The 23,010-nt window shown below is 38.2% G+C and overlaps 1 protein-coding gene across 1 annotated transcript in view; it reads right to left on the bottom strand.

Moving 5' to 3' along the window:
• DYSF (dysferlin) overlaps positions 1 to 23,010 on the bottom strand; it is a 273,717-nt gene that overhangs the window by 27,975 nt on the left and 222,732 nt on the right. Inside the window, exons 42-45 of the mRNA XM_007940120.2 lie at positions 14,606 to 14,704; positions 2,290 to 2,418; positions 1,842 to 1,997; positions 309 to 400 (exon numbers count right to left, since the gene is read on the bottom strand). Of these exons, the coding sequence (XP_007938311.1) occupies positions 309 to 400; positions 1,842 to 1,997; positions 2,290 to 2,418; positions 14,606 to 14,704 (476 nt within the window). The remainder of the gene's footprint in view (positions 1 to 308; positions 401 to 1,841; positions 1,998 to 2,289; positions 2,419 to 14,605; positions 14,705 to 23,010) is intronic.

The following is a 23,010-nucleotide window of genomic DNA, read 5'->3' as shown; positions in this document are numbered from 1 at the left end:
CTGTACTGTCTTTGTAACTTTTCTGTAAAAATTTCTGTAATTTCATTTCAAAGAAAAATTCCATCTTTAAAAAAATGGTAATAGTTAGCAAACGCATGTTTTGCATTTCCATCTAGGTGTCTGATCTTAGAGGTAATTGCTTATGTGTTTAACGAGGAACTTCTGCTGGGACTCAAGCCTTTACTGCTCTACTGGTCAAGACTACAGCTTCACAGACACATAGATTTAGGGAATACATTTTCCCCACTGGACTGTGGGTTACTCAGACTGGATCCTCCACTCCAAGGCCCAAGCTGCCCCCAACTTACTTTCCAAATACAGGCTCCAAAGTACAAGGGATGTAGTTATCCTGGTCACTCACTGATTTCTTCCCTATGGAAATCTTGACATATGGATCACACTGAAAGAAGAGGAGACAGAAACACTCAAGTGAAATCATTTTTCTGACATGTCTTCGAAGCTTCTTGACTTCTGTCTCCTGACGGAGCATGAAGAAGCTGTGATATAAATTCTGCTCTGTCAGGTCAAGGCCCTGACTGTACCCAACACAGCCCAGCAGTGGATCTAAGATACCTAAATCCATATTCTCAACCCACTGTCCATTTGTGAGAAGGTGGATAGGGGAGGGACCATATCCTCAGAAACACAACAGCTTGTATTATGTATCTGACAAGGAAGCTAGGGTCCAACTGTGATTGCTACTTAAATAGATGGAAAAGGAGAGAGATGGCTAGATGGGGTCAGCCCAGCCCAGTCCAAGGGAGCAGCAGCACTCCTCAACTAGCCTCCAGGAGCAGCTGGGACTGTGGAATGCCCAGGTAAACCTGGACATTGAGAAGATTCACTGGCCACAACCACATCTTGAGGACCACTGGTGGTGCCTGGGCTGAGGACAGCTCCATTCTGTCCCGTGAGATGGCTCAACCAGAGCAGCAGGGGCAGCCATGACTGCTCAGCTTTGAGTCACAAGCTAAGACTGAACCCTTCTAAAGAGATGAGAGAGGACCCTACCCTCATATCTCTAAACTCCGATGGTCTTTCACCTCTGCCTCTCATCTTTACTCCTTCTTTCTTTTTTTCTTCCTTCCCTTCCTTTCTTTCTTTCTTTCTTTCCTTCCAATTTTACTTTTGCTTTCCCATCCCCATCTCCCTGGAACTCTAGACTCCTTCCCTCCTTCAAACTCCCCTCCTCCACCCAGGGACTGGACTAGAGTGAAGCAGCACTTCCCTCAGGCACAAAAGTTAAAGGGATTCCAAAAGCCTCAGTTATCAAGATAAATCATATTTCAATATAATATTTTAAAATTTAAATCACTTCTAACAATCCATGCTGAACAAAAGATCAAAGTTTTAATAAAGACAGGACCAGCAGTACTGATTTTTCCTTTTGCTCAGGCTCTGCCATGGCTGGGCAGAGCACAGGAGATCCTGTTCCTCCTTCTTTCCCAACCCACACTGAAAGTCCTACAAAGTCCAATCCCAACCTACACCTTCAGCACTATTAATCCCTATGTCTATCAGTGTTTTAGACACATATTAAACATTCTCCTTTCAAAGCTTTGCCTATACTTTTGACCCTTCTGAAAATGCTATTTTCTTCCTCCTTGCCCATCAAAACTTCTTCCATCCTAAAGAGTCCTATTCTTCCTAGGAAGTTTCCCCATTATTGCAAAGTCCTGTACTAACTTTGGCCTTTTCTGACCTCCACGAGTGTTTGGCCCTTGGCAGAATTCCATCCAGTTGCATCTCTTCCCAGCTCCTTGGGGGCTGTGTCTGCTTCTGTAGTCCATTTGCACCCAAGCCTGCTATTCTGGGGAAGGTGAGGACTCTAGGAATATTACCTTCCCATTGGGGTCCTTTGGCTGTAGGCCAAATGCTCGGACAATGTAGATGCGGACCAAGCACTCCTGGGGCCCCTGGGAAGCCAGCTGGTGAAATTGCCTTGGAGGCATGGGGATGGCTGGGTCTTCTGGGAGGGGATAAATTTTGAAGAGGCCCTGCAAAGAATTAGGGGTTGATTTTCATTTTTACCATCACTGTCACCACACGAGTACCATTATGAACATTACCCTCACCTCTATCAGAGTTCTCCCCTACAGGTCAGCAAGGCCAATGCCACCTCAGCTGCAGCATCAGTTTCTGCATCAGCAGCATCCACTTCACCACCACCACATCCATCATCACATGGTCACCAACCTCAGCACCAGGTCGTAACTATAATGTTACCAGTTGATGCTGCCACTCCACAGGATAACCCCCTGGGTTACAATCATGCCTTCAAAGATTTACCTTAAATTCCCCAATGACAGATGGATCTTCCATCTCTTCCTGAGTCTTGCCCCGGTAGAGCTTGAAGGTGTTGCAAAAGTCAGACAGGCCCTCAAAGGCTCCCACATTTTCCAGCTGTGTATCATAGACCTGCACATGTGATGGCGAGAGAGGGGAAAGGGGAAAGAGAGAAAGAAGAGGGACAGCAAAGTAAAAGGAAGCAGGCAAAGGAGGGGAAGCATGACAGCATGAGAGTGACGGAAGAGCAGGAGAGGAAAGAGAAGGCACAAAGAAGAGGGGGAGAGGTAAGGGAGGGAGCCAAGAAGGACAAGAGGCAGACAAGAAAACAAGAAGAAAGGTAGAGATGAAACAGATGAAGTAATGGAAGCAAAAGAGAAAGGAGAAGAGAAAAATCACAAGGGAAGATGTTTGTTCAGTGCTATTAAGGAACAGGGTTTTTTGGCTAATCAAATATTCCAAGTACCTGAGAGTCATCATATGTAAGCGGTGAATTTTTAATAGAAGATCACAGTCAAGCAAATAATATAAAGCTACCTGATCTTTTATTTGAAGATTTAGAGAACTCAAAAAAATTAAAGGGTCAAGATTTCAAGCAAAAATTCTCATTGTCCAGGATGTCCAGATGACAATGGTATCTAGGCGGAGCATGTCTTCTGAGTATCACTTTAGATTTGTGAACTCAATTTACTATTTGTCTGTTCTCAAACAGTGTTAGAGCAGTGTTTTGGACTTGCTTAGGCTTAAATAAAGCTGCAGTTTCTGATTATACATGAAAAATGCACCTAATAAATAGTGATGTTAAAATAGGTTAATATATTTATTAAATTGGTTATATCTGAAATTGACAGATGAGCTACTTCAGGTAAGTTCCTTTCTCTGTCTTATTAAATATAACATGTTGCTCAGGCCCAAGGCGCTGTGGTGGCACAGTGCCTAAGGCATTTGACTGCTAACCAGAAGGCTAGCGGTTCAAGCCCACCAGCTACTCCTCGGAAGGAAGGTTGGGCAATCTACTTTCATAGTGATATCGCATGGGAAACCCAAGGAGGGGTCGCTTTGAATCGGGTCCGACTCAATGGCAGTGTGTTTGGTTTTGGCTCAGGCCTGGCTGGAGTTTTATCCATCCCACAAAGTCCAAGTTTTATCTCTTCAAGAAATATTTAATGATGCAAGTGACACAGTTCCATTATTAAAAATTAGAAAATATAAGTAAATATAAAGAACAGATTAATATTGCCTTAAATCCTGATTCCCAAAATCAACAACTAGTTATGTGGTTAATATCTGGTAACTATTGAATATTTTCTTGTGATATATTTACATTATTACCAAAACAGACTGCAGAATGCCAACTGCTGTAACTTGTTTTTTTAATCTAACAGTGTACCATGAGTATCTTTGAATATCAAGAAATATACTTTGACAGTATTCTTCTTAATGGCAATATAATATTCAAATGTACAAATGTACCACAATCTGTAGTGAACATTTAGTTTTGCAGTTTTTCTGTTATTTTCAAAAGCATAATGAAGATCCTTACATGGGCTTTATGCATTTGTTTTTCTCTATGATAAGTTTCTAGAAATAAAATTCCTGGTTAAAAGGTATGCACATTTTAAGACCTTTGATACATACAGCCGAATTGCCCTCTGGAAAAAACTATATGAATTTACCTGTTCACCTGCAGGTTACAAGTGTGCCATCTTCCTAGTTGTTCATCACTACTGCACATTTTCACACTCTCAAACTGTGTTAATTTGATAGATGAAAGATGGTGTTCTGGATTTTTACACTGCATTTCTTTGATTACTACAGAAATATGCATGGGTTTATCGACCACTTGTATTTCTTCTAAGTGAATTGCCCATCCTGTCATTTTGCTTATTATCTATTGATTATTCTTTGATTTCTGTTATGTAATGATTTCAAAGAGCTCTTTGCATGTGAAGGATATTGCTGTTGTTAGATGCTGCTGAGTGGACTCCGACTCTTAATGATCTTAAGTGTAACAGAATGAAACACTGACTGGTCCCACACCATCCCATTGGAGCCCACTGTTGAGCTATTATATCAATACATCTCTTTGAGAATTTTCCTCTTTTTTGCTGACCCTCTACTTTACCAAAGGAGCTCTGGTGGCATAGTGCGTAAGGCACTTGACTGCTAACCAGAAGGCTGGCTGTTCAAACCCACCAGCTGCTCCTCAGAAGGAAGGTTGGGCAATCTACTTCCGTAGTGATACTGCCTCAGAAACCCAAGAAGGGGTCGCTATGAGTCAAGTCGACTCAACGGCAGTGCATTTTCAGTGCTACTTTACCAAACATGGTGTCTTTCTCTAACTATTGGTCTTTTCTGATGACATGTCCAAAGTCATAACTCTTTGTCTATCAAATGTGTTACAAATTTTGTCCCTGTTTGTCATTTGTCTTTCAATCATGTTTATGATATGTTTGAATTTTTTTCAGACATACTAGAAACTTCTGCATTATCTCATTTACTGATCTTTTTCATTATGGCCTTTGCCTTTCAAACTATGTTTAGAAAGTCTTCACAGCAAGATTGTTAAATATTCAACTACATTTTCTTCCAGATTTTAATCTATTATTTTTTAAATTTAAGTCTCTATTCCATCTGTAATTTATTTCTATATATGGTGTGAGGTAAGAATTCTTTTTTTTTTTTCCCCAAAATGGTTAAGGAGGTGACCAATTACCAAACATCATATTTAAGCTATCTCTTCTTCTCCTAGTGACCTGTGTCATATTCTAAATGTTTGAGCAACCTTCCATTTGTGTCTGGTCCACTACTCTGCTTCTATTGGTCTGTCTGTTCCTCATCAACACTACAATGTTTTCATTACTGTTGCTTCATCACATGCTTTGATACCTGGTAGAAAAATCTACGCTCTTTATTTTTTATTCTACCTTTTTGAAGTTTTCTTGGCTACTCTTTTATACTTTGTCTTTCAGACAAAATGTTGAAGCATTTAGTATAGCTCTAAGCATATGTGTCTTTGTGGGGGTTTTTTTAGAATTGCAACAAACATAAGATTACTCCAGACTCCTTCCCTCCTTCAAAATTGCTATCTTTACAGTATTGACTTTTGTCTTCCAGGGATATAATATTTTATTTTTAATAAAATATTGGGTTTTCTTTTATTACAATTTGAAGTTATCTTCATATAAACAACAACAACAGAAACAAACAATAACAAAAAAAAAAAAAAAAACACTGCTGTTGAGCCAATTCTGACTCATTGCAGAGCAGAAATGTTCCATAGGGTTTCCAAGGCTGTAAATTTTTATGGAAGCAGACCACATCATCTTTCTTCCACACACCAGCTGGTGGGTTCAAACTGCCAACCTTTTGGTTAGCAGCCAAATGCCTTAACCACTGTGCCACCAGAGCTCCTTATCTTCATATAAATAAATAAGGGATGGATGGATGGATGGATTGATAGATAAATTGCCATCAAATAGCCAACTCCAGCTCCTGGCAACTTTATGTACAATAAAACAAAATGTTGCCTGACCCTATGTCATTCTCACAATCATAAGCATGTTTGAGTCCATCCTCACAGCTATCATGCCAATCCATCTCACCAAGGCCTCCCTTGCTCTTGCTGGCCCTCCATTCACCAAATGTGATGTTCTCCTGTGACTGATTCCTCCTGTGATGAGTCAAAAGCAAGCAAGTCAGACAATGTTCTGTTGTGATACTTAGGGTTTTAGACCTTTCTTCCTAGTCTGTCTTAGTCTGGAATGTCCACTGTAACCTGTCACTGCGGGTGACCTTGCTGGTATTTGAAATATCGGTAGCATAGCTTCCAACATCACAGCAACATATGCAAGCCACCACAGTACGACAAACTGTCAGATGGGTGGTAGTATCCTTAGACAGAATTTACATTATTTCTAGTTAAGTTTATTCCTAGTTAAATATTTTTGTTGGTATTGTGAACGTGAAACTTTCTTCCACTATATTTTATAAATAGTTGTTGTCATCTTACTGGGTTTTCCCAATGGTTCCACTGATTTTTCAGTTGGTTCTCTTGCTTTTTCAGGTGGTCAAGAAAGTCACCTGCACATAACAATAATGTCTCCTCCTATCTAAACTAAGTGCCCTCCTTCTTTCTTATTTTCACTAATTGAGAAGGTCAGAAGTACAGAACAATGTTAAATCATAATGGTGTGATAAATGGTACATCCTTTCCTGACTTGGTGGAAGCACTCCCTAGTGTTCCACTCAACGTCTTAACCTGGATTGAGTAACAGAGCCCTTCAATAATCTATCATCAATAAACTATGGACCTTGTCTCCAGACAAATGCACTTATGAATATCCTTGGGAAATACAGCTTTTCTTAATTTCACGGTCACAAAGACCTTGTTAAGTCATGGACTCAGAAGCACTGGCTGTTGGTTTGAGAGAAATACTTTATAACATTAAGGAAATTCCTTCTTATTTCTGTGCAATACTTGTTTTTATAAGTCATAAATACATATTGTACTTTATCAAATGCTTTTCAGCATCTACTTAAATAATTTTGTTGAATTTGCATATTAATATGACTATTATTAATGATTTCCTAATGTTGAAGTATTTTATATTCCTGGAATGAAGCCAATTTGGGTATCATGACTTTTTATTTTAATAGGTGGTTAGATTCCATTTTCTATTATTTATTTAAGATTTTGCACATATGTATTTATTCTATAAGTGAGATTTATTATGTATAGGTGGGCTTTATCAGATTTTGGTGTATGGCAATTCTAGCTCTACAAAAAAAAAAGTTTCTAACTCTTAAATTTTCTCTCTGTTCTAGAACAGTATATATATCACAGGAATTATTTAGCCTCTGAAAATTTGGGAAAATTCTCACTATAACCCCCCTGGCTCCAACTTTTTCTTTAAAGGTGATTCTTTGATAATTTTCCTTTTTCTTTTATGATTACTGAACTGTCTAGTTTTCTGTTGTTTTTTGAGACAGTTTTGGTAATTTTTTTTCTAGATTAGTTCATTTCACAGAGATTTTAAAATCTACTGTCATAAAGACATTCTTAGAGTTTCCTAAAATATTCTAACTCTCTACTATCTCTGCTCTTATATCCCTGTTTTCATTATGGATTTCAGCTTAGTTTTCTCTACTTCTCTCAATTAGATTAGCTAAAGGATTATCTAAGAACTAGCTCATTGATTTGTCAATTGTATTATTTTCTCTTTTCTAATCCTTTATTTCTCCTTTGATTTTTAAAAATTATTTTCTTCTTCCTGTCTTTTTATGGTTTGTTTTGCTATTCTTTCTAACTTCTTGAGTTGAGGCTTGCTTTATTTTTCTCCTTTTCTGATAATAATATTGATTGCTATGAGATTATTTCTGCTTACTACTGCCTTGGCGTTGCTCCATATGTTTTGTTCTGATATATAATATTTACATTTTCATTTTCTTGGCATTTTATGATTACAGTTTTATTTTTATTATTTGATCTAAGTGGTGGATGCTTAGTATTCATTCTTTCATTTAATTAACTTAAGTTTTTAAGGCTATAAACTTTCTGAGAACTGCTTTAACTGTAACCAATAAGTTGTCATATGTAGTATTTTATAATTACCTCCTAGATATGTTGCAATTTCAGTTTGTATTTACTCTTTCAACAGAAAAGTTTTAAAAGAGAGAGCTGTTTGTTTATTTGTTTAATTCTGCTGGTAGAAGAAGATTTTCCAATTGATGATCTTGTTACTGGTTTCTAGTATTATGGCACTGCGATCTTTTAAGGTTTTCTTTGTGGTCTGTTGTACAGTCAGTTTGGTAACTGTGCCATACATGTATTCTCTAATTTCAGGCTACAGAATTCAACATACATTAATTGAATTAATAATTATGATGGGTCTTCTACATCCTCTCATATTTTTGTCCCCTTCATCTGACAAACTCAGAAAAATGAATGAAAGTGTTCCTACCCACCAGTGTGTTCTTGTCTGTTTATGTTTCCTGTTCTTTATGTTTTGTAAACATTGATGTTCAGTGTTATTTCGCACACAGGTATTCTCATAACTATGTATCTTAGAACCGCACCCGCACCATTTGAGAGGCCTGAATACCCTCTTGTCTAATACTAAGACTGTGACTTCTCTTTTCTTTTTGTTTGCATTTACCTAGCACACATTTTCCCAACCTTTTGTTTTTGACCTTTATGAATCTCTTTATCTTGAGTTAAATTCTGCTTTGAGATCTGATTCAATTTTTTATTAATAAGTGATTTCTATGGCACGTATTGATATGAAGATACATTTAATATTGGTTTTTATTTTACATTTATATAGTCATATAATACATTTTTATTACATTTTCTAGTTTCACAGTTTTTTTTCTTTTAATCTTTGACTGTGTGGTCTGATCTGTGCTCTGTGTGTGTGTGTGTGTGTGTGTGAGTCTATACACCTTCTCCTCACTTATCAACTATCTCATTATCTGACGTTTCCCATTTATGACACTAGTAAAAAAAAATCTACTATCCAACTATTTTGTACTTTAACGACATACATCTGTCAGTAATGGACACCGAGGTATAAGGCAAAGGTAACATTGGCTGTGATCGTTAAGGTTATGTGTCAACTCAACTGAGCTATGATTCTCAGTGGTTTGGCCATTATGGAATGATATAATTTGGCAACAATATAATGATGTAGAGAGCTCTGGTGGTGTAGTGCCTAAGGCACTTGACTGCTAACCAGAAGGCTGGTGGTTCAAACCCACCAGCCACTCCTCAGAAGGAAGGTTGGGCAATCTACTTCCGTAGTGATACCACCTCAGAAACCTAAGGAGGGGTCACTATGAGTCAGGTCCGACTTGATGGCACATAACAACAACAAAATAATGACATAATTTGGCAGTGATGTAATGATGTAACTTGGCAATGACATAGTCATCATCCTTTTTCACATAATGCTAATTTTCACATAACAACCTGGTTTTCAGAATCTAATCATGAGGACAAGTAAAGAGAAGCTATAGTTCTTTTGATATCCAGGATAATCTGAGTGTATGTTCTAGTATTATTACAGCGTTATATACACTGATATATACTGATAATACTGTTAATCCTCTATGTGCTTAAGGACAGTACTTATTGGTTCTCAACTATAGCAATGATAAAATAATCAAATTTTTTCTCCTTTCCCCTCCTTGTTCTTCATCGCCCAGTTTTAGTCAATATTACCTTCTGTAAGAGTTACCTTTGTACTATTAAATTTGCTTATACTTCTATTATTTGACTTGTTAATTTTAAAAAATATCTATCAACTCTGCTTATTCTGTAATATGGCAATCAGTGTCTTTACATCCCATCTTCTTTCTTCTCCATCCAATTTTTATCAGTGTTTTCATTTCTACATTTTCGGTATATACATTTAAAAAAAAAAAAAAAAAACTCACTGCCGATGAGTCGGATTCGACTCACAGCAACCCCTCCTTGGGTTTCCAAGGCAATACCACTACAGAAGTAGATTGCCCAAACTTCCTTCCAAGGAGTGGCTGGTGGGTTTGAACCGCCAGCCTTCTGGTTAGCAGTCAAGTGCCTTAGGCACTACGCCACCAGATTCTGCTCTGTTACTCTAACCTCTACCATTTCTTTTCATTTTAATTCTAAGGTAAAACATGATCACAACCAATTCTTTTGTTTGTCTGTGGTTTTCCTTGTTATTTTCTAGTTAGCTAAAGTTTATTCCATACTAGTTCCTCAAGAAGGGCTTGTAGGAACAATATTCTCTTAGTTCTTGAATGTTCAAAAGTATTTATAGTCTTTATATTTGAAGTATAGCTTACCTGAGTATAAAATCTTTGGGTCATCCTTTCTTTCTCTGATAATCATATACATGGACTTTTCCGCCTTTGAACATGGAATGTTGTTGTAGAGATATTGAAGCTACCTTGATTTATTTTCTATTTTAAATTACTGAATGTTTTGTGGGGGAAAGGATATGACTACCCAATAAATCATTTCATTATCTCTAAAGTCCAATAACTATACTAGCATATGTGTCAAGGTTGACCAATTTTTAATTTTCCTGACACACAGTGAATCTTTTCATAATATGGATTCAAGTATTCTTTAACTAGTATTCTTTCGGGATTTTTTTATTAATTAAACTTTTATAAGCTTAAGTTTGTTTCTTTGCTTTTTCACTGTTTTGTTTGTCTTCCTCAGAGATTTCAATTATTCAGATGTTAGATCTCCTTTACCTGTCTTCTATATCATTTTCTCTTTATTCTTTTATAATTCTTTATTTCCATTTTGGATACTTTTATCATTTCTATCCTCTATGCTCCTTATTTTGTTTTCCAATGTTGCTCTTCTCCCCTATGCTCCTTCCAATTTTTCCTTTCTTTCTGAGAAAGTTTTGTTATTTTCTTCTTCTTTCCTGAGTTATTCCAGCTCATATTTCATTTCCTCTCATATCACCATCTCTTGAGTTCCTCAATTTCTGCTATGCATTGTGACTGCCTTATCTCTGAAAAGTTCAAAGCAAAATATTTCATCTCATTTGTTCCATGTCAATTTTTCTGGTGGATAGTCCTCCTTTGTTAGTAAGTTTTGACGTATGTTTTATTTTTTTATAGTATACTTCACAATTATTGCTGTACTATGTTTTATATTAATTACCACTAAATGAATTAGATTTGCCTAGACCAGCTATGTCCTTTGTTCCCGCCACAGAGGTAGAGTGCTTCCAGAGAATGTGGCTTATCTGTTTGATTCCTGTGTCGCTCCATCTTCTCTGCTTCTCTGAACCAACAAATGCCTAGCAGGGCTTCTGTCACCAGCCTGGGCCTATTTCCAAAGCAGTTTAAACTCACTTAGTGGCTCTGCAGGAGAAAAGTAATCTTCTGGAAAGATTACAGCCAAGAAAACCCTGTGAGGCAGTTCTACCGTCACAAAGGGTAACTATGAGTCAAAATCAACTCAATGGCACCTAATAACAACAGTAATTTTAAAATATTATAGAAATGTTCAACCATTCACAAAAGTAAACAGACTAGAAATAAACCATTATACTCCATCATTTGTCTTAAATAATTACCAACATTTTACCATTAGGACTTTCTATGATCTGTTATCACTATGCCCTTTATTCATTCTTCATGTGTCTTCATTTATTGTTGAGTGAGTTCTATACAATCTCAGTTGCCTTTGGGCAGCCCTTATATATATTTTGGAGCCCATGGTTTTATTTGTCTCCAACTTTTACTGAATATGGAGTTTGTGGGTATGATTTCTAGGAGAAAAGGGTGAAAATACTGACTTACGCAGCTATATTCACACTGTAAGTTCCAATAAAATACTTATTAAATCTCTAAGTGGTTGGGCTTTCTTCTTGTTGTTGTTTAAACTTTTGCTATGGATTTCTCATTTTATTACATTTTAATCTGTCTTATATACTTTCTCCTTTTGGTAACTTACTAAGCTAATAATATGATCAAATTTTTTTACGTGTTCTTTGAGCATTAGGGGAAAAGTGTATTCTATATTTTTTATTATCATTTGTTTTCTATTTTAAAGCTACCATGTTTGATATAGGTTTCAAACCATTTATCATCTTTTATTTACTTATTTATTTATGGCTTGCTTGATCTGTCAAGGAGAACAGTGCATTAAAATCCTCACTGCAATTTTAATTTCTGCTATTTTATACCTTCATTTCTGTGAAGTTTTAATTTATATATTCCTATCGATTTTTGCCTTACATATTTCTAAGCTTCACTGCTGCATGTGTAAATGTTTGGGATTTTTTTCCATTGAGATGTATACTTTTCATTTATATAAAAATTCCCTTTTGCCTCCATTGATTTTTACTTTAAATTCTATCTGCTTTCCTTTTGTTTGCATTTACCTATTATATAACCAAAACAAAGAAAAGAAAAAGAAAAACCCACTGCCATCAAGTTGATTCTGACTCAGAGTGATCCTTATTGGTTTCTCAAGACAGTAAATCTTTACAGAAGTAGATTGCTCAGTCTTGCTTCCACAGAGTGACTGGTGGCTTTGAACCACCAACCTTCTGGTTAGCAGTCAGATGCCTTAGTTACTGTGGTAGCAGAGCTCCTTACCTATTATATATTTCCCAAAATATCTATTTTTTAACTGGTCTGAGTTGTATTGTTTTATAATACAACTTTATATCTTTTCAAGATCATACAATAAATTTTTAATTTTAATACAGTCTGAGTTTGTATTACTTAGTAAACTCACTTTCATCGAGTCGGTGCTGACTCATAGAGACCCCTCCTTGGGTTTTCAAAGCACTATCTCTACAGAAATAGATTGCCTGATCTTCCTTCAAAGTAGTGGCTGGTAGGTTTGAACCACCAGCCTTCTGGTTAGCAGTCAAATGCCTTAGGCACTATGTCACCAGAGCTCCATTATTACTTAATAAGGGAGCTTAATTCATTTTTATTCACCAAGAAAACTAATATGTTTTGTTCATTTTTATTGTTTTTTCTATGGTTGCTGGTTTTTATGCTTTCTTGCTGTATCTTTTGTTCTTTAGACTATGAGTTGCTGTTTTTTTCCTTAAACCAGAAATTTTCAAATGTTTTTTTCTCTACCCTTTGTATGCTTTATTCTCTCCATAATGCCACAGGCTATTTTTCAGAGATCCATTTTGCTGGTGATGGTTTTTCTTCTATTTACTTATCCTTAAATGACCAGAATTATAGTACTTCCCCCAGAAACAGGTTGAATGCATTTTGTTCTAGATAGCCCATTTTTACTTGGATATTGGCAGAAACACACTCAGAAGGGTCAAGCTAGAAGGCTGGGTGCCAATTTAGCAACCAGCCTCTGAGGGAGCTGTGAGGAGCCACCTTGGCAGGAGTACTCATTCTTGCTTAGTTTTTCTCATTTTTTGGCAAAGCCACAGTGCCACATGCCAGACCTAATGTGTTGGATCTTCTTCCTGGTACACAAATAATTGTTTCTTTGCCCAAGTTCAAACGCTCAGCTACCACGTCAATGAAGAACTTGCTGCCTCAGGAGGCCTATGCCTGAGGAGTTACTGCCACTCCCTGTGGTCTCATCTCTGAGTATCAAGTCTCCAGGCACAATTTACCACGAAGTTTTCAATGCTGCAGTGCATCAAAGGCAATTCTTGCCACCTTATGAAATCACCCTCCAGAGTGTCCACTAAAGGCTTCCAGCCAGCAGAATCACTTGTAAGCAAGCCTAAGTCATCCACCACTCTGACTAGCTTTAAGTCTCACTTATCCAGTCCCTTTAGGGCCTTCCTTGCCCTTTCTTACCTATCTAAAACTCTGTTTCCACCTCTTGTCCTCATTTCTCCAAGCCCAGAAATTCATCGTGGAGAACAGAATATCCCCCACATATGTTCTAGGAGTAGGGCTGTATGATTTAATAAATGAAAATACAGTATACCTAGTTAAACTTGAATTTCAGATAAAAAATGAATTGCTTTTTAGATAAGAATGTCCCAAGCAATACTTGAAGCAGATTTATATGAAAAATATATTCATAATTTACCTGAAATTCAAATTTAACTGGGCGTCCTGAATTTTACCTGGTAGCCCTACTCAGAAAGTTATACAACTCCCTTGGGAAGCAGTTTTGAAGTTGGCTCTGGTTATCTTTTCAAAAAGTAGCCCACTTTTTAAAAGTGCAATGGTACTTCCTCAAAATACCCAAATTTGGTTGGTTTTCTTCACAGAAACAAGGTTTACCATATTTTTACATCTACTAGGTGATGTCTGTCCCAGTTATAATCGTGGGGAGAATCAAAGGTACAGTCTTAAGCTGACTTCCTTTTATACTTTAATATAAATTTTTATTATAGAAAATTTCAAATAATTCTAAAAGTAACAATAGTATAAAATACCCCTAAGTATTTATCTGAAAGTTTCAATAATTTTCAATGTTTTGCAATTTTAATTCTAATATTTTGAAAATTAGTCAGAGTGTCATCCACCATCATCTAGCTTCCCCCTTACTTTTTGGGGGGGGAGTGGGGGGAGGGGAGAGGTTGTATTTTAAAGCAAATCCCAGGTATCATTTCACCCATAAATTAGTATTTTTCTGTATTTTACCAAAAATGCTTTCCCTGGGTGCCTCAGTCCACACTGACTTCTTGTTCTAAATGCATAGGTGACCATTCTCACCCCCATTAGTTCATCAAGATTCATCAGTCCTCATCAAATGAGGTGGGAAAAAAAAAAAAAAAGATATATTTTCTCTGTTTCTCTCTCATTGCCCATAGCATGTGCTCAGTGACTGTTAGGCTGAACTGAATCATTTTGGAGTCCTCACCTTTAGAGTGTCAAAATCTTTCTCCAGGTAGGAGCCACACTTCTCCCTCTCCCCTATTGAGGCATAGAACTTGCTCCACCAATCGATGAACTCCTCCTCCTAAGTGGGTAGAAATAAGAGATTGTTTAACAAAGAGAACTTGCAAGCAAGGTCCTTCCCAAACCAGATATCTAGCAAGATCACTGGAGCTGACTTGGACTTTACAGCCCCCCTTTTGGGTGAGTCTGGGGAGCAAAGAGCACGAATCCCCTTCTCTAGGAGCAAAGGTTGCACAAAATGGAGGAAGCTGTGTTAACTCTTTACTTGGTGAGAGGCAGAGATTCTTTCATAGTATGGCTCTGTTAAGCTCTTGGGGCCTCCTTTATCTTTATTGTGAAGTGGACATATTCATTACAGTACCCTGCATCCCAAGGACAGACTGAACCTAAAATCAGAGAGTGCATAAGTTAACCCTTTGGGGAAAATGTTGATAAGTTGTTATTTATGAATAAAACACAATAGACCCAGGAAAACTCAGACCCAAAAGAGTTAACTCTGCCTCCCACCCACCCGAGCAATAAAGCAAACATCAGACATCAGAATGCTGCTTCCTCCAAGGTCAACTCAAGGCTGAGGCCCTGAAAATCAACAAATATTTACTAAATGCCCACTATTCATAAGACATGATGATAAAAGTGGGGATTTAGAGGAGAACAAAGGAGGTCTGTGACAACACACTCTTTGCCTTTTTCTTCCTCCAGGTGCTCATATCTTTAGGGAAAGGCAGATGGGCCTGGTGTAACACACATTGATCTCCCCACCTTCAGCTGCTCCTGTACATGGTGCATCTGCAGCCCTCTGAGCTTGTACATCTAAAACACTCCTCCATCTATCTGTCTAGGTGTATGTGCATTACCTGGGGAATTAGCAAGCTCCCTGAGCACAGATGGTTACTTCTCCCTAGAAGCTCCCCAAAACCCCACCCAGGCAGGGCACTTGGTCCAAGTCTGTCAATACCATTACAACTCATCCAGTTTAATGGAAAGGGCCAAGGACAAGGTGCCAGGAGAATCCACTCTGAGACTCACTCTCCTCCTATATATGAGGGGATGGGCTAGGAGATCTCCCAGACACCTTCTAGTGTTGACTAACCCTGATTCTATAAAATGCACTGAATGTCTACTATAGAGTTTCTGAAAATGCTGGTGGCTCCGTTTAAATGAATGCCTAGGCCTTTGAGTTCCAGCTTATTAACGATGAACTAGAGTGTTCAATGAGGTTTTCAGCATTTCCTCTGACCCTGAAAGCATGTTTCTATCACCCTCCATGTAGCCAAAATGCAGTCCCTGGAAACCTAGCACAGAGAATGGAGTAAAGTGACCTGAGTGTGCAGTGAACCCTGTCTTACCAACTTACCAGGAAGGCCTTCTGCAGCTAAGAGAGAGGAAAAGGTTCAGATGGGTTTGCATACAGGGTAGCACAGTTTTCTGACTTGTGACTACTCTAGAAAAAGCCAACACTGAGCAAGGCAGGACCAGCCCCGTTTTAAATTCAATTTAAAGAAAAAGATGCTACAGATGAACAATTATATGCAAACATACATATCAAATTCACACAAGCACCAACACAGAGAGGAGTATATTTACACACACATGCTCAAGGGAGATATATATGCTGCAACAAACATATATCCCCACAACATACACAAAGGCACATACACTAACACACAGGCAACTACGTACATTCAGGTAGCAAAGGTTAGAATGGAATTCAATTTAGCTGCTTGGTTTCTCCTAAATCTTCATTTTCTTTCCTATCACAAATACGTAAGGACATGAATATATAACTTAGGCACAGATTCAGGCAGAAATTGGCACCAATGTGGCTGGTACAAAGAAATTACAGGAATACAAGAGTTGTGGGAAAGTCATTACACTTCCCTATGTTTTGAAAAACTGTTGTTGTTGTTGTTGTCATGTGCCGTTAAGTCAGACCTGACTCATTGCGACCCCTCCTTGGGTTTCCGAGGCGGTATCACTACAGAAGTAGATTGCCTAACCTTTCTTCTGAGGAGTGGCTGGTGGGTTTGAACTGCCAGCCTTCTGGTTAGCAGTCAAGCACCTTGAAAAACTAAGTAAGTAAAAAAAGAACATGGAGTCAGAAAATCTTAATAACACCACTAACAGTGTCGGTTAAATAGACTAACATTATACCATCTAAAAACAGAAAATATACCTTCTCTTCCCTAGTGTACTCAAGAAGTATTTAGAAAAAATTAAAAACCACAAAACAAACCAAGAATGAAACTCCAATAAAGTCCAAGAATAAAACTCCTATCAGCCACAATCTGACTATAATGCACTAAAACTAGAAATCAATGAAAAAAACAATTTAATTAAAATACCAACCTTTTTCAATAGTCATGCAACAATTTGGAAATGGATACTGGTGATGATAGCACAGCATGATGAATGTAACTAATGTCATTAGATTTTTACCTATGTAACATACTGTACTGGCAAATGTATTATTACATATATATCTTAACCACACACAAAATTTTTTTTTAATCTCAAACTTTTAAAAATTTAAAGGCACACCCCTAACACCCTTATGGGCAAAGAGAAAACCAAAAGTAAAGTCACAGATACTTAGAAAATATCAACCAAGAAAGGGCTATGCCACCAAATTTGTGTGACATATCACCCTCCTAATGTAATCAAGCCCATACTCAAAGGGAAATTCAGTCTTAACTATTTCTGCTTTCATAATCAAAAAATAATAATCCAAAAATTCAATTCATTAGAAAAAGAAGAGAAGACCACATTTAGAAAATTATAAGTAGAAATGAATACATTAGAAAGGAAAAAAATACTACAATTGGTAATTAAATCCTAGAGCAAACTTTCAAAAGATCAATAAAATCAAATCTAATTTTTAAAAGATGGTACAGCAATATGGAAGGAGCCCTGGTGGCACAAATAGTAAGCACTCTGCTGCTCACTGAAAGGTTGGCAGTTCACATCCACCCAACAGCTCCACAGGAGAAACACTTGGCGATCTTCCCCTAAACAGATTATAGCCTAGAAAACACTGTGGGACAGTTCTATTCCATCACATGGGGCTGCTATGAGGAGTTATTTTGGTTACCTATTGCCGCTCGGACAGGAATATACCATAAATGGGATGGCTTGAACAAACAGGAGTTTATTCTCTTATAGTTTGCAGGTTAAAGTCCAAGTTCAAAGTGCTGGGTTCTAGGGGCTAGTGAAAGCCCCCTGACCTTGGGCTTCAGCTCTGCTTCTTGCTCCTGGCCCACTGAAGCTGAAGGCTTTTCTTCACTCAGGCAGCTGCTGGCTGCTGAGGTTGACAAACCCAAGGTCAACAAGTAAAAAGGCACAGTCTCAATGTTACCAAACAACATGGCAGGCCATTAATTCAAGTCCAGGAGAAGTCCCAAGATCAGCAGAGCATGCCAGGCTGTTAAACAATGACTTGGCTACATGCAGCGTTCAAGTGTGCCAAAAAGCTGGAGACCTTCCTCAAAGTTGCTTCTTATATACTGGAAGCAGCCCACATCCCTAAAGCAGCTACTCAGCTGCTCACAGTAGATTCCACCAGTCTCATCATGGGGAATAACTACATCCAGCTGCCCAGCCACTCAACCAGGCCAAGCCAAGTTGACAACAACCTTAACTATCCAGCATCTAACAACAACACCAGCAGGAAATGAGAAAGAATAAATGTGAAGATATTATGGGGGAGAATGAAAATATTGAGAGATTTACTAAGCCCAAATCCATGACAAAATCTTGGAAAAATCCAGATGCATTTGATAATTCTCTAGAAAAATATAAACTGCCAAAACTGATTCAAAAATAGTAAAAAACATATAGAGATCAATAGCCATGAAAGAAAGTGGAAGTAACCTCAAAGAACAATCTCAAAAAAAGACATCAGACCAAGATAGTTTCTTCAAGGGAAAGTCCTACCTGTCTTTCAAAGAATAAATCATTTTTGTTCCACAGCACAGAAAAAGAGGACAATGTCCTCATTCATTTACGAAGCTAAGCCTAACAAAGACACACACAAAAGAAAGGATTGATTTCATTCCTGAATGCAGACATAAAGATCCTAAATAAAATATTACAAAATGGAATGTAGCAGTAGATCTGGCATGGTCAGCCTGGATTCTTCCAGAATGCAAGAATGATTCGATATCACTCAATCATCTACAACAGGGATTGGCAAACTATGGCCCACTGGCCAGTCATCTGGTTTTGTAATTTAAGAATTTTCCATGGCTGTTTTTCAGCTACAACAGGAGAGTTGAGTATTTGTGACAGAAATATCATGGTCCCAAAAACTAAATATTTACTGTCTGGCCCTTTAAGGGAGTCCCTGAGTGGTCTGAGGTCGGAAGTTCAAGTCCACCCAGAGGGACCTTGGAAGGAAGGCATGATGATATATGTCTGAAAAATCATCCATTGAAAACCCCATGTAGCATAGTTCTACTCTGCCACAAATGAGGTCATCATGAGTCAGAGTCAATTCAATGGCAACTGGTTTGATTTGGCCCTTTTTTTAAAAAAAAAAAAGGAAGCAGGGAGATGGTAACATTAAATGAAACCCTCAGTGAATTAGGAATAAAAGGAAGTGGCAGTCATCTAAGATACAACTATTAGTCTCTTCCTATCTGGAGCAAAGGAGAGTGAACAAAACCAAAGACTCAAGGAAGCATTTAGTTCACAGGATTAATGATCCACACAAACCACAGCTTCCTCCAACCTGAGACCAGAAAAACTAGATGATGCCCAGCTACCACTAATAATTGCTTTGACCAGGGCACAGAAGGTCCCAGTTAGAACGGGAGAAAAATGTAGAACAAAACTCAAACTCATAAAAAAGATCAGACTTACTGGACAGAGAGAGGTTGGAAGAACCCCTGAGATTATCGCCCTAAAACACCCTTTTAATCTGGAAATGAAGGCACTCCTGGAGGTCACCTTACAGCCAAATAACATGTTGTTGTTGTTGTTGTTGTTGTTTGTTGTTTGCCGTCAAGTCGGCCCCGACTCATAGCGACCACTCCTTGGGTTTCTGAGGCATATCACTACGGAAGTAGGATTGCCCAACTTTCCTTCCAAGGAGTGGCTGGTGGGTTTCAACCGCCAGCCTTCTGGTGAGCAGTCAAGTGCCTTAGGCACTATGCTACCAAAGCTCCTAAATAACAGATTATTAGCCTATAGAATAAATAATAACACCCATGAAGAATGTGCTCCTTAAAACAATCAATGACACAAGACCAAATGGGCAATATTTGCCCAAAAGCAAAGATGGGAAGGCAAGGAGGGGCAGGGAAACTGGAGGGACAGAAATGGGGAGGGCAAGTGGAAATGGGGAGGGAGAGTGCTGACACATTTTGGGGATAGCAACTAATGTCACGAACAAATCGTGTATAAATTGTTGAATGGGAAACTAATTTGCTGTATAAACTTTCACCTAAAACACAATAAAATGTTCCAAAAAGAAAAAAAAATGGAATAAAAGGAAGCTTTCTTAGCATATTATCTTAAAGCAATAGCCAGCATTGTGCTTAATAATATCAGGCCATCTTCCTTTTGAGCTTTAGTACATGCAGCTGCCAATAATTTTCTTGTGACATAGATATAAAGAAGCAGTAAAGCACAGTAGTTGAGAGCCAGGGCTCTGGAACCAGACTAAATCAAAAATACCAAACTCACTGCCGTTCCATAGAATCCGACTCATAGAGACCCCTCCTTGGATTTCTGAGTCTGGTAGCATAGTGCCTAAGGCACTTACTTGACTGCTAACCAGAAGGCTGATGGTTCAAACCCACCAGCCACTCCTCAGAAGGAAGGTTGGGCAATCTACTTCCCTAGCGATATTGCCTCGGAAACCCAAGGAAGGGTTGCTATGAGTCAGATCTGACTCGAGGGCACATAACAACAACAACAACATCTCTATGGAAGTAGATTGCCCAACGTTCCTTCCAAGGACTGGCTGGTGGATTTGAACCGCCCATCTTCTGATTAGCAGTCAAATGCCTTAGGCATCATTTGCCCCCAGAGCTCCCAGAGCCAGACTGCCAAGGTTCAAATTCTGCCACTTCCTAGAAGTAACCTTGGACCACTTAACCTTATGACCACTTAACCTCTCTGTGACTTAATTATCTTATCAGTAAAATGGAAAAATAATAACACCAATTTGACAGAGTGATTGTAAGGAATAAAGGAATCCCTTTTGGGAGCTCTGGTAGCACAGTGCCTAAGGCACTTGACTGCTAACCAGAAGGCTGGCGGTTCAAACCCACCGGCCACTCCTCGGAAGGAAGATGGGGCAATCTACTTCCACAGTGATACTGCTTCAGAAACCCAAGGAGGGGTCGCTATGAGTTGGGGCCGACTCGATGGCACATAACAACAACAACAACATGTATAAAATGCTTAAAATAGTGCTTGGCACACAAGTGCCATAGAAGAGTTTGTTATTGTTACTGATAATATTATAGGCACTCCCCAGGTTATGAATCTGTTCCTGTGTCTTTAAGAATTTGTAGGTAAGTCAGAACAGGTGGATGCGGTTCTTATTTAGCTTTACTTTAGTGCAAGAAAAGGAGCTCCGGTAATACAATGCCTAAGGCACCTGACTGCTAACCAAAAGGTTGGTGGTTCAAACCCACCAGCCACTCTGCAGAAGGTAGACTGGGCAATCTACTTCTGTACACATTTATCACCTAGGAAACCCAATGGGGGTTGCTATGAGTTGGAATCAATTCAATGGTAATGGGTTTGGATTGTGTGTGTGTGTGTGTGTGTGTGTGCAAGAAAGAAACTACTCAATGGCAGTGAGTTTGGTTTGGTTTGGTTTAGTGCACCAAAAGCCTCAAAGCCTTTTCAATGATTTAAAAGCTGCACGTGCAGAAAGTGCAGGTGATTGTGATGAAAAATTTGTTGGAGGAGGGAAGGGTTGGTTCAATCATTTCAAAGTGAGGGCAAATTTACATAACATTAAAGGGCAAGTAGGATTGTCAGTAAGCAGGCATTCTTATGGGAGGGTGGGTAGACTGTCTGTATTGTTGTTTTTGGATGGGCCAGGTTAGATTCTTGGTCAAGGGTTGGCTCTCCCACAAACTGCCAGCAGAAACAGGACTGGCCACAATCTTTCCAGAAGGCAATTTGGCTGCATATATCCACAGTCTTAAAAACATGCATATACTTTTGGCCAACAATCTTGTTCTAGAAATCTACCCAAAGAAAGTAATCATAGATAGGCATAATGATTTAGTGTTATTTATAATAATGAAAACTGGAAACAACTTAATATCCAACAATAAGAATCTACTTGGGTAAATTATGGTACATATATACAATAAAATGTTATGCAAACATAAAAAAATGATGCTGTAAAATATATTTATTGACATGAGAAGCCATACACAAACAATGTGATTTTTTAAAGGTTAAGAAATAAATAATACGGACTCGTTTTAATAAAAGGACTAAACCCCAATGTTCATAGTGATTACCTCTGGATGGAAAGATTATAAATGGTCTATTCATTCCTTTTATGTTTTCGTATCACTCAAATTATTTCTAATTTCTATTGTGTGCATATATTCTTTGCATAATTTTTAAAAATTAAGTCATTTTTAAAATAAAGAACAAAACAGGATACTTCAAAAATACCACCAAGAAAGTTAAAAAGGCAACCCACAGAATGGGAAAAAATATTTGCAAATCATATATCTGATAAGGAATTTGTAGCCAAAATTTACAAAGAACTCAATAATAAAAATACAAATAACCCAATTAAAATATGCCAAAGGATTTAAATACATATATCTCCACAGAAGAAATGTCCAATAAGCATATGAAAAGATGCTCAACCTAATTAGCCAGTAAGGAATTGCAAATCAAAACCACAATGACATAACATTTCACACTCACTAGGACTGCTATGATTTAAAAAGAAAAATAGCAAATGCTGGTGAGAAATTGAACCCTCATACACTGCTAGTGGGAACATAAAATGGTACAGTGCTTTGAAAACAACTTGGCAGTTCCTCAAAAGGTTAAACATAAAACTACCTTCCAAAAAAATCAAACTCACGGCCATTGAGTCGATTCAACACTTAGTGACCCCTCCTTGAGTTTCTGAGGCAGTATCTCTACAGAAGTAGATTGCCCAATCTTCCTTCCCAGGAGTGGCTGGTGAGTTTGAACTGCTAGCCTTCTGGTTAGTAGTCAAATGCCTTAGGCACTATGCCAACAATAAAACTACCTTATGACCCAGTAGGAGCTCTGGTAGCATAGTGCCTAAGGCACTGGACTGCTAAACCCACCAGCCACTCCTCGGAAGGAAGGTTGGGCATTCCTACTTCCGTAGTGATACTGCCTCGGAAA

The sequence above is a fragment of the Orycteropus afer genome, unplaced genomic scaffold (genome assembly GCF_000298275.1).
Source record: "Orycteropus afer afer isolate SDZICR_OR568_19922 unplaced genomic scaffold, OryAfe1.0 scaffold00065, whole genome shotgun sequence".
In the NCBI taxonomy this organism is placed as follows: domain Eukaryota; kingdom Metazoa; phylum Chordata; class Mammalia; order Tubulidentata; family Orycteropodidae; genus Orycteropus; species Orycteropus afer.
The sequence above is the reverse complement of the archived record's forward strand: the minus strand, read 5'-3'. Positions and strand labels throughout refer to the sequence as shown.